The sequence below is a fragment of the Propithecus coquereli genome, unplaced genomic scaffold (genome assembly GCF_000956105.1).
Source record: "Propithecus coquereli isolate 6110/MARCELLA unplaced genomic scaffold, Pcoq_1.0 Scaffold23, whole genome shotgun sequence".
NCBI classification, from domain to species: domain Eukaryota; kingdom Metazoa; phylum Chordata; class Mammalia; order Primates; family Indriidae; genus Propithecus; species Propithecus coquereli.
In genome coordinates this window covers 3,621,957-3,634,750 of record NW_012147841.1, presented here as the reverse complement: position 1 = coordinate 3,634,750, position 12,794 = coordinate 3,621,957, and the positions used below count along the sequence as shown (strand labels likewise).

At 35.9% G+C, this 12,794-nt stretch overlaps 1 protein-coding gene across 1 annotated transcript in view; it reads right to left on the bottom strand.

Moving 5' to 3' along the window:
* Window positions 1–1,000: 1,000 nt before the first annotated feature.
* NUDCD1 (NudC domain containing 1) overlaps window positions 1,001–12,794 on the bottom strand; it is a 109,863-nt gene continuing 98,069 nt past the window's right edge. The window contains exons 7-8 of the mRNA XM_012645297.1: window positions 5,351–5,510; window positions 1,001–1,302 (exon numbers count right to left, since the gene is read on the bottom strand). Coding sequence (XP_012500751.1) covers window positions 1,010–1,302; window positions 5,351–5,510 — 453 coding nt within the window. The 3' untranslated portion in view covers window positions 1,001–1,009. The remainder of the gene's footprint in view (window positions 1,303–5,350; window positions 5,511–12,794) is intronic.

The following is a 12,794-nucleotide window of genomic DNA, read 5'->3' as shown; positions in this document are numbered from 1 at the left end:
AAAAAAAGTCATGTAGAAACAGGATTATTTTGTTTAAATTGTTAGAAAAATAAAGAGAACTACAGGAAAAAATTATAATTTGTCCTTGATTGTTACATTAATGGCCTCCAATGAATCATGCCTGCTCCTATCTGTATCCTGGTGTAGTCCCCTCTCACACTGACTCTGGACTTGGCCATGTGACTTGCTTTGTTCAATGGAACAGTAGCAAATATGATGGATGTACAGGCTTCACAAGCTCTTGCACATTGGAGCTTGTCCTCTTAGAATGTTTTCTTTATCATGGGAAGAAGCCCAGTCTGGCTTATTGGAGGTTGAGAGGCCATGTAGCGCATAGACAGCCAATTCACTGAATTGTGAGAAATAATAAAAATCCTGTTTAAACCACTGTGTTTTGGGGTGGTTTGTTAAGAAACAATGGATAATGTTGAAACTTATTATCTGTCTTTGTCTATGTCTTTGGCATAAAAATTAAATAAAGCTATATTTGAAAACACAATGAAGATCTCTCTCAGTAAACTTTAAGAATATTAGTCCTGCTGTCCTCTTGCATTTCCTCCTATGTAGATTCAATTATTCAATCCATTTAAATAAGTATTTACAATACTCAACATTTTAACTATTACCCTATACATTCTATAGGTATAGACTATAGCAACTAATCAATGAACAAAGAGTACATAAATATTTTTTATTTTTAGACACTGAATTGTACATCTTTCATATAAAAGATGAGATTCTAGCCTCTGTTTTTAAAAAATAATTATACTTGCTAATTTTATCTTTACATTTTTACAGAAGCCAATGTTTTCTAAATCTGTAGGTTCATTCCATAGCTTTTACAGAATCATAATCTCTTGAATACATTTCCAATATCCTTTAAAAAGTAAAAAAATCAAGATATTTCTACCTAACACATTAAAACTTAACAGGTTACAGTATAACTGCCCAGACCTCCAGCTACCACTGAATACTTTTCCAGTACAGAAAAGTCAATATATTGGAATAATTAATTCTCTGTATTTACTTTTATTAAAAAGAGGTTTTTGGTAGTGAGAACAAATAATCTTTCGTTTGTTGCTTGAAAGCCTAAAATAGGATCATTGGTTTCTAGGCTTGCTACTTGCTGCTTAGCAACCTGTCCTACTTGCCTGCCTTCCTTTCTGTTGTAAAGTACAGTGGACATGGGAGTAGGTTGACGATAGATAAATACTCGACGAAGGCACTCACAAAGGGCTGCATAGGAGTAATTTGGAGCACAGGCAAAAAATTTTTTGTCTCTCTTTGATGCTTGGACATAGCCTGCAAAGAATATGAGACAAACAAAAGAAAAACTATGTATTAAACAGAAGGGGAAAAAGTATTTCAAAGCTTTTATTATAAATTAAAATGCCTAAGTAAAATATATACCATAAATATTCAACAATTGTTGAATTCTGTACTATTAATGATTAGCCACAATCAATCTCTCCCAACTGGTGCAAAAATATAACTTTAATTCCTAAGAATCAAAGCCTAATCTCTTCAAAAAAAGCATAACATTGTTTCATTTAATTTCTATGAATAATTCAAACACTAAAATTCTAAAATCTAAAACACTAAATATATGCCAAAATATCTTTAAATGCCAATTTAACGTTTAGGTTCATGAATCACAGATACAGCATCACAGAATCATTTTTTTTCTCTTATCAAATAAATGGGAAAATATTTACAAGACACCATAAAATTATTTCAGGAGTCTATTCATAACACACACTTGAAGGCCTATTTATAATGCATCCCTGAAGGTACTAATATTCACAATGCATGCTCTTTTCATCCCTATAACGTTAGCAGTATTTTTATGCACCAATGCCAACACTGTAACAGGATTGTACTTCAGCCCCCAGAAGTACAATGTTGAGACCACTATAACCTCAAAAGAAAATTCAAGTCTCTAATTTTAAAAACAGAATCAGTATATCCCTTGAAAAAATTCTTAATTTTTAAGAATCAACAAAAAATTCTCAATTGTCATAATTCATGTACATGTTTAAAAAGTATCTTTATGAAATATAAATTAGGATTTTCAGATTGCAACATGGTTAGTGAATAACACGAGATAAAAAAATGACAATAATTAAAATTGAGATCTCATCAAACAATGAATGAGTAAAGGAACCATTGAGTATAGGCAAATCAATATTTTTTTTTCTTTTTAATATTAAGCAGGGTTTAAAAGGGAAAAGTGGAGAGGATTTAGGTACCTTTTTAAATAGTTTTAAGTAGCTCTCCAGGCTAACCTTGACAGAATTAGTAATGTGTATAATATCTCAAGAATATATATCTAATGTAATGTTGATTTAACTTAGAATTGAGCATAGCAGAATTCCTCTATCTTAGGGAGTTTGGGGATTCCAATGCAGGATTTGATCATCTAAAAATTACATGATAGAGCTTTCCTCTTACCAAAAAAAGAGAGGATAGGGCTTAAAAAAATTAGGAATTATAGTAGGTAGGCTAGAAATTATGTAGTAAAATTAATCCAACTTTATATTTCAGATCATAAAAATCCATTTGGAGTCTCAATTAACCAGTTTAGTTGCCTACATTACTAACTATAAGGGATAACTGACAAATCTCTACAATTAGAGTTGTGCATACATAGCCACCAAAATGCATAATTTTACTTCCCGCTGCCAGTTTAAAATAATCTTTCTATAAAGCAATAACTGTGGCTAAGAAACATAAAAAACTTCTCTCACATAATACTAATATATTTTGACATAAAAATCGATGATTGCATAAATTAAGTAGTTTAAACATTTTCAAACTCTAGTTTTAAAACTGATATTTTTCTTTTATCCTACCAAATAAACTTATTTTCTGGTTATCAACACTTTCGATAAGTGTTTTCATTATAATTGCTCTCTTTTGCACTTAAGTGCCATGAAGGATGTCTCCTAATATGTATGACCTCAACGCAATTCTGTGATGTTTTTGAAGATTACTCTCAAGAAACCTGAATACAAGTTCCATGCAGGGTAATGTCAAGCCCCTTGTTCATATTTTAATACTACATACCTTACAGAATTTGAATAAGCAAATGACTGATTAGAGTAATTGGTTAGATAACCACTTTCATTTCTATTCTGTGTTGACTTTCTTTACAAGCATAAAAACAGATTAATCCAAATGTTGCAACAGTACTAACAGTCATCAACTATAGTACAAGTAATTAAATTATAGCATAAATCAATCTAAATGTAATTAGGACAGCACAAATTTAAAAAGAAAAAAAAAGAAATGAACATAAAAACAATAGCCAACCAGGCCGACAGTGTCATTTTGGGAGTTTAAAGCTGGGCAGCCCAGGAAGGGACGTGGAGATGAGAACTTCCCCTCCTCCAACCACCCAATGTGGTAGATACCGCTGCCTCTGCTCCCAAGCATGAGCCATTGGTGGGGTGAGCTATGGGACAACAAATTCTAGGCTGGGGTGGGGGGAGGGTGGTATGAGGCACACCCCAATAGTACTCTGCTTACTGTGCCTGGGTTCTGCACAGAGGGGGTGGCTCATTTCCCTCCTTTCATGGACAGGCATTGCTTTTATAGCTATCTCAACCTGGGAATCTCAGCCCCTGAGTCTCTACATCGCCGGATTCACAGCCAAAGCTCCCTAGCACCAGCTTAGACCACAGAAGCCCTAGGGGACTGTGGGCCTCAGGGGAACTGTGGGTCTCCCAGAGTTTGGGTATTCAGGGAGGGCTGCCTCTAGCTGAGAGGAGAATGCAGCATGCAAGAAGGTCCTTTAAGACAAAGGGGACCAGGGCACCAGCTCCCAATCATTTGGGGCCTTCTCCTCCTCCTCCCCTTCTCTACCTGCTGCTGCCCAGGCAGCCATGGCTGTTTCTGCTCAGGACAAGAGAGGGATCCACATCAGATTAGGCCAGGGCATTGGGGAGCAGCCGTCCCACACCCAGGATTCCACAGAGCTTGGGGCACATTCTCTTTCCTCAAAAAACCCATAGCAAGGGCTTTTGTTTCCCTAAGGACTAAAGCTATGGCTTCCTGAAGGAGGATGGGGCTAGCAGTCCTCCCCCCTAGCTGTCTTTCTCTTCTGGGAGGACCTTACCCCCCGGAGGAAAGTCCCTGGCACATACACACCTTCCCCACTGGAGCATCTCAGCCATAGTCCACAGCCAATCTGGTAACCCTGCATACAGCAGGTTGAGCTGCCCGCACCACCTCTGCTGTAGCTGGGTCAGGGTGGGAGCTGGGAATGTGGGCAATTTTGTGTCCCCAAAGGACAGAGACCACAAAGAATTTATGAGTAAGATCCCAAAAGCAAATATAAGAAAAACAAAACTAGATAAATGGGACTTAATTAAACTAAAAAGTTTCTGCCCAGCAAAGGACATAATCAACAGAGTAAACAGACAACCTACAGAATGGGAGGAAATATTTCCAAGTTAGACATCTGACAATAGCCTAATATCAAAAAATATATGAAAAATGTTCAACATCACTAATAGGGAAATGCAAATTAAAATCACGGTGAGATACCACCTCACCCCTGTCAGAATGTCCATTGCTAAAAAGTCAAAAAACAATAGATGCTGGTACAAATGTGGTAAAAAGGGAACACTTATATACTGTTGGTGGGAATGTAAATTAGTACAACCTCTATGAAAAACAGCATAGAGATTTCTCAAAGAACTAAAAGTAGATCTACCATTTGATCCAGCAATCCCACCACTAGGGATCTACCCAAAGGAAAAGAAGTAATTTTATAAAAAAGATACCTATACACGTATGTTTATAACTACACGATTCACAATTGCAAATACATGGAACCAACCTAAGTGCCCACCAATCAATGACTGGATAAAGAAAATGTGGCATATATACATATATATATATATCATAGACTATATATGTATATGTACTATAGAATACTACTCAGTCATCAAAAAGAATGAAATAATGTCTTTTGCACAACTTGGATGGAACCGGAGGCCTTTATTCTAAGTGTAATAAGCCGGGAACAAAGAATCAAATACTGCATGTTCTCACTTATAAGTGGGAGCTAAGGAATGGGTATGCATGGTCATACAGAGTGACTTAATGGACACTGAAGACTCAGAAAGGGGAAAGGGTAGAAGTGGGGTACGGATGAAAAATTAACTACTGGGTACAATGTACACTATTCAGGTGACAGGTATATAAAAGCCTAGACTTCTCCACTAAGCAATTCAGTCATGTCACAAAAACCCATTTATATCTCCTATATCTATTTAAATTGAAAAAAACAGTGATTATAATTTTTGATAGAATAGGAAATGTTATTAAAGAGCTTGCTTTATACCTAAAGCATTGAAAGTTGCAATGTGTTCCCACATATCATCTTGTTTGCTGGAGTGCGGCTGCCAGAGTAGGGCATCTACATCATGGCGCAAACAGAAGCAGGGCATTTCTTTAGGGTCCACTATGACAGAGAAAAGGTACTGGTTGCTTCCAAGATTTACCTAAAAAATGATTAAAAAAATAACTTACTCAACAACAAATTAATAACAATACTAGCAATAATAATAATGGCAAAAACCGACACACAGCACTAAGTATCAGCAACTATTCTAAAGTTTGTTTTTTTTTTTTTTTTTTTTGAGACAGAGTCTTACTTTGTTGCCTGGGCTAGAGCGCCGTGGCATCAGCCTAGCTCACAGCAACCTCAAACTCCTGGGCTCAAGCAAGCCTTCTGCCTCAGCCTCCCGAGTAGCTGGGACTACAGGCATGCGCCACCATGCCTGGCTAACTTTTTCTATATATTTTTAGTTGTCCAGCAAATTTCTTTCTATTTTTAGTAGAGACAGGGTCTCGCTCTTACTCAGGCTGGTCTCGAACTCCTGAGCTCAAATGATACACCCGCCTCAGCCTCCCAGAGTGCTAGGATTACAGGCGTGAATCACCGTGCCGGCCTTGTTCTAAAGTTTTTATATACCTAATCTGATTGACTCCTCAAACACCCCTGGAGAAATGTGCTATTGTTATGTTCATTCTAAAGCTAAGGAAAGTGATGCACAGGGCATTTAAGTAGCCAAGGTCAGGCTGGTAGAGCTGAAATTTGGACATAGAATCTATGTTCTTAACCACCATGCTATACAACCTCTCAACTGTTAGTAACTAGTTTAAAACATGATATAAAGCATCAATTTTATAAGCAGACTATATTTAAACCACAGAATACTAATATGAAGTTTACTAATGCTAACTTGTAATAATTACCAAGAACAATGACAGCCACTAGAATTTATAAGCACATTCTATATGCCAGACATGTTATAAATATTAATCTTCTCAACAGCCCATGAGGCTGTTATCTTTATTTAAGAGATGAAAGAATAGATTTAGATAGCATGGGTAAGCTGTCATAGGCCACACAGAAATATCACAACACTGGGATTCATACTCAGATTTCTTTACAAATTATTTACTTTAGTGTATTGCTTAATGACGGTATTGATGTCAAAAATATTATGTCAATAACTGCTACTGCAATATTGATGCCTAAAGAAATTCATTTTAATACAAAATCATCAAAAATTGAGACTCAATGGATTCCATCTACAGGAATACTTCTTTTAATGGAGACAGGCTGCAACAATATTCTTCTTTATCAGAAATGTTATCTGGGTTTAAAATGCCAAACAGACTAAATACTAAAAAAAAATCATATCAAATGTAGAAAATACAAAATATGTACAATACCTGATAAATACTGAATTGATCCTTGGAGTTTTAGAGCAAACTGGAGAAGAATAAAATGTCAGGTTAAAATAATTAGTGGAGACCTGATCTATACTCAATAGAGAAAGCTGTGAAATGGCTCTGCAGCAAGACCTATTGGTACAGGCCTGTGCCGGCACAGGCCACTGGTCACAGGAGAATCCAGTGACAGAACAACTCAACCTCTGCTCCCAGTAATGGCTGTGGAATAGGGCTTCTGACTAGGGCAAGTGCTTATTCTCTATAAAAGAAGGGGAACAGGCTGGTACACAAAGACCACAGACTATTTCTTCTCTCTCCTTGTCCTGATAACCAGTGGCTAGGTGAAGTTTTTTGTCAAAGTCATCACTAGCTAACTGGCCTTTTATAATAGGTTTAATGGACCCAACGCTGCTTTGGCTTTCTTTCCTGTATCATGACTCATGAGTTACTCAGAAATGTGGTGTTTAATTTTCAAACATGTGTGGATTTTTCAGATTTTTGTTATTAATTTCTACTTTAATTCTGTTATGATTAGAGAACATTGTTTATGATCTCTATTTTTTAAACTTGTTGAGGTTTGTTTTATGACTCAGAATATAGTCTATTTTGCTCAATGTTCTCTATCTTCTGGGATTCCAATTAGATATATGTTAGACCATCTGATATTACCCCACAGTTCTTGGATGCTCTGATTTTGTCTGTTTGCTTTTAATCCCCTCCCTCCTTTGATTTCAGTACTGGTAGTTTTTATTAACCTATCTTCAAGGTCACTGAGTTTTTCCTATGGACACAGAAAATATAGTGATGAACTTGGTTAAGTCATTCTTCTCTTGTTGCTCTTCTTTTTTCTTTCTTTTTCTCTTTTCTTTTGACTCTTATAATTTCTCTCTGCTAAAATTCTGCATTTACATGATGTATGTTACCTATCTTTTTCACTAAAGCCTTTAACATATTAGCCACAGTTATTTTTAAATTACATGTCTGATAGTTCTAAACTGTGGGTCATCTCTGAGTCTAATTATATTTTTACCTTGTTTCTTAACAGTAGGATGTTTTTACTTTCTTCTTTTTGTGTGTGTCTTGTAATTTTTGAATATTGGACTTCATGTGTAGAATAGCAGAGAATGAAGTAAGTAGTATTTATGCCTGGGAATGGACACACTTACTCTGCTAGGCCAGTGTGGGAGGTTGTGACAGTGGGAGGTTGGGACAGGGTTATCTGAGTTTGGGTTCTGTTATTGCCATGGTTACCTTCAGTGCATCTCCAGCTTCAAATCTGTGCTCTGGTAGGGATTAAGTAACTGGAGTATTTTCCTCAGTGGTACCGTTCCGCCTGCAGCGTTAGTTCTTCACTGTGCACCTCACCTCAGAGAGTTTCTCTCTATGCTCTTACTCCTTCTCTGGTGGTAGCTGCTGTTACCTGTTACTTGGTGCTTCCAAGCCTGATGGTGGTGGGAAGGTGGGCTGGGGAGTGCAGGCAGAGTATTCTCTACTGTTTGGTTCAGCCTCAGTCCCTGTGTTCTCAGTTTCAGGTTTGCGCTTTTTCAGTGATACTGCTCTCCTCCAGTGGTAGACTTCTAATAATCTGGATGATTTTCTGCCCCTCCCTGAGGCACACAGATGATGTTTTGTTGTTTTTCTCTTTTATATTTTCCTCTAGTTGCAATGGGTCATCTTCTGAACCCTTTTGGGCTACTAAGACTTGACGTTTTTCCCTCAGCAGCTTAGGCTGTATTACTTCAGGAAAATAGTCCAGGCAAGACTTCATGCTTTTTCCACAGCAGGGATGCTCCCCTCCCACTTTACACTCCACCAATGCAGCTTTACTCTAGTGTCCTCTCCTGCTCCCAGTCTTTCTCGTTAGCACCTGGTCAAGGTCCACAAAGAAAATCCTGCAAGTGTGCGCAACTCCCCTTATGTCTGCGAATCCCAAGGAATACTTTTTTGGTAAGCCCATGCGAGGTCTTTAGCAATCTGTTAGTTTAATTCTTCTCACCCACTTCTGTGGCTGTCTTGTCTTCCTCTGATGCTCAGGTGAACCAGTGTTCCTATCTCACCATCTCTCCTCGGTGGTACTTAACTTTTCCTTAGATTTTAAGCTATTGGCTGCCCTGTGACCTCAGCTCTGTCGAGTTTTTAAAAAATTATGATTCTATAGTTAACCCAGCCATTTCTTATTACAGAAGAAATGACAATCTTTCTAACTTTCTACATCCTAGACAGAAGCTGGAATTCCCTTGATTCACTACTTATAAACTTGCCTAAAAAGCCTAAGACTTCAATTTACAATGAGTGGACTGGTAATAGTTCAGTATCTACAAGAGGTTCCATATACACAAGTAGGCAACTTATGTACTGTAGGATCCCATGCCGTTGGCATCTGCTAACAGAATCAAGGGCATCTAACCCAAAGGCAACCATCTCTAATCTACTGATCTATGAAAGGGTCAGACTGAAGTGTTTTCTTGAACAGGTGCTTTCCATATTGGATGGTCGCTAGCCAAAACAATAACACCCTCTTCTTTGGGAAGTCTTAATGCCAAAAATAAACAATTTAAGCCGAAAAAAAAAAAAAAAAGGCAGAAGACATAGCCAGAGAGAATGCAGTAACCAGAAATAATGATAAGACCAAAAGTGAGGGAATGATCAATAGGTAGAAGTATGCTCAGCAGAAGCAAACACAGAAGATGGCAATGTGATCATAATGGCACCACACTGACTTAGGGGAAGAAGAAACACTTGATTTTCAAGAGACAAATAGATTACTCGGTCAGTCACAGAAATTATGTGCTATTTTCTAAACGTTTCTCTTCTCCTTTAGGCCTGACTTGCCAATGCATTTGTCTCCAGAATGACCTTCAGCTCTTCATTAGATCTGACGAGACTGTTACCACTCTTCCTTATTGTCCACACATATGCTTATATCCATCACGTGAGTTAACCAAAGGTTTTCTTTGTTCCCTGAAACTTCTAAATGTTTAGATAATAGGATTTTGTTCAAAAGAAAAACAAAGCATAATTAAGATTACAAATAAAGTAACTAAAATAATTTGCTAAGTAAATTAAGAGAATGAAAATCAAGTGTAGTAACTGAAATGCACAAAGTGTACTATTTGTTATGATCCTATAGTGAAAGAAATTACCAATGTTAGAAAGAGAAAGAAAATGTCTGAAAAACAACACAGGCATTGTCTCATATATACATTTGAAGTGGACAAAACAGGGGAAGTGAAATATTATCCATTATCTAGCATTGGCAATTACCTGGAAGAATCAAGAACAAGATGTTCAAAAGGTTTCTGAGTCAAGAACAGGTGCGAAAAACCCCATTTTCCACTAGAGAACTGTTTATTCTGACTGTAAAGAAAATTCCATCAAGTTTACAACTTGGTAGCAAAGAGCAAAATGGGGCAGCAAATAAGAAAGAAAAGGATAGCTGCTTTGGGCAGACACATTGTCAGAGGTAAGAAGTAGCAGCCAGTGCTTAGGAGCAGTGGAAACAAAAATTAACAATGTACAACCAGAAAAGAAACTTTTTAAATGAAATAGGAGTAGGCTACTTAGGGCAGAAGCAGAGTCCCACTTACTTCAAATGCTTCTACAGGTATTATTATATTAACAGAAATACACAGCACAGTAATTAATGTTCACACTGATGATATTCGACCATCAATAAAATATCGCTTTCTCTTCAGGATACTCTATGTAAGATGTTGGGCAAATAATAAATTTTAGTAAGATTCCAAAGGGAAAAGAGAGGCTTTAAATATAGTCTTGGCATTTAAATGGTAAAAAATAATTTATCTAGACAATTCACTCATTTGGAAAACTCATTCCTTGTTAATGCCAAAATAAATATCTTATTCCTTAAAAAAGAAAACAACTCTTAAAGCTATAAATCCTTTGGCCAATGAAATATAATTCCATATTTCTTCTATTCTCATGTCTATATAGAAAAGATCATATTTACCTTTGAAGTACCAGTGAAGAATACAATTAAAGTATTCTTTATAGATAATTTGAAACATGCATTTCAAGTAGCCAATTGATTGTCTTTTTTTCTCTTTGTAGAACACTTAGCTTAAAGACTTCTGAAGATTAAATGTCAAAGACATTTAAACAACCTTTAATTACTTCTTCTACCAAATGAAATGGAAAAATTATAGTAAGAAAAAGGTTTTCTCTGTTCAGAAATAAAGTAAATGCTGGGATACCAGATTAAAAATTTAATTCCATATTCATATTCTGTAGATAGACTAAACTGTTAAAATTATTTACTGTGTTCTTACTATGCACAAAGTACGGAGCTGATCTGTATTTACTACCTTATTTAATCTACACTTTCTGAAAGTTAAGACTACAATTTCATTTTATAGAAAAGGAAACTCACACTTAAGAGGTTAAGAGATTTAAGTCCAGAAGCTAACAATTTAAATTTAGCTGGAATTTAAATTTAGATATGTTGGCAAGCCCATGTTCTTTATCACCACTTGGCATGCCCTCCCAAAGCCCATTTTATACTATAGTAACTATTAAGCAACCACAAGAGTGTGTCCCCACATGCAAAAATGGGCACTATTTTAGATATGGTAACTTACATTCTATAAAATATGTTGATATTCTAATTTTGTCAGTTAAGTTGCACAGAAAAGTTGTTCATGCATTTTGTGTCTAAAATGGATGTCTAAAAACAATGGAAAAGAAGTCACAAAATCCTGAGTGGAATTTTTTATTTGAACATCCATTAAGTTACCTATTATACCTCTTTACCTTGGCTAGAAATTGGAGCATAGGAAGATGTCAGATCTTAGCTAAGTGGTATAAAATGCAATTGGTGGAAATGCACTTACATTTTTACTTTATAGAAAGCCATAAGAAAATAACTATTACTTAGAAATATAATAAAATTACCAATAATTAAAAATTTTCTTTTTGAAATTTATCAATTTAGATCTTTAGCTGTGAATGAATCACAATTAATATTAAATTTCACTGACTATTCTAGTGGGAGATACATATATATGTATCAGATAATGGAAATATATAAACATACCAGGAAACAGAAAGTGCCATAAGAAAAAAAAAAGGGAAGCAGGTGAGATGATAGATAATGTGATCGTGTTTCATACGGGTTAATAAGGGATGGAAGGTTTACATGAGGAGAGACGTAAGGGAATAAGAGGAATAAAGTAAGGAAACAATGATAAAAGGCAGAATATTTCAAGCAGAAAGAATAACAAATGCAAAGGTGCTAAGGGATGAGCATGTTTAGTACATTTGATGAATAGCAGAAAGGACAATATGGGTAAAGAAAAGTGAATTAGGAAAAAAAAATTGAAGAAAATGAGAAGACAATCAGGACCGGAAAGACTGTATTTTAAACTATGAGCCTCAACATCAGTAGCAAAATCACGGTAGTAGATCAGGAACAGAATTTTCTATTTTATTTCAGTAAAAGTCATATATAATAGAGTAGTAGAGTACATTTCATACAATAAGAAGAGTACAGTTTTGTGAAACCTTTGCATCAGGGGTGTGTGTGCACGCATGCATGTGTGTTGCGTCTCAATTTAAAATGTATGATACAGTGAGTCACAAAGTTTGAATTCTGTTTGTAGACCACGGTAAGGACACTGAAAATTATTCTAAATGTGACATACAGGAAGCCATTATATGGAGAATAGGAATAGGGAAATGACATAATCTACTACTCTTTAAAAAGATTACTTTTATCTTCACACCAAGTACTTACTAATTCAAAAGGAAAGATGATAACTTTAGAGTACAGAAACTGGGTAGACACCACATAATCAAATTTACCACTATAAGAGTAGGAAAAAAATGACACCACTTTCTCCTGATGTGATATATTGGAAAGGAAATGTCATTTATGTAGCATTCCTAGAAAAAATGCAATATCTGAACTCCATGAGGAAATATACAATTTAAAATTCAGAGAGTCTATAAAAAGTACAAAATAAAGTAAAAAATTTTGGTTATCTGGCTATTCCAAATTACAGGAGGCTAAAGAGGTACCATAACGA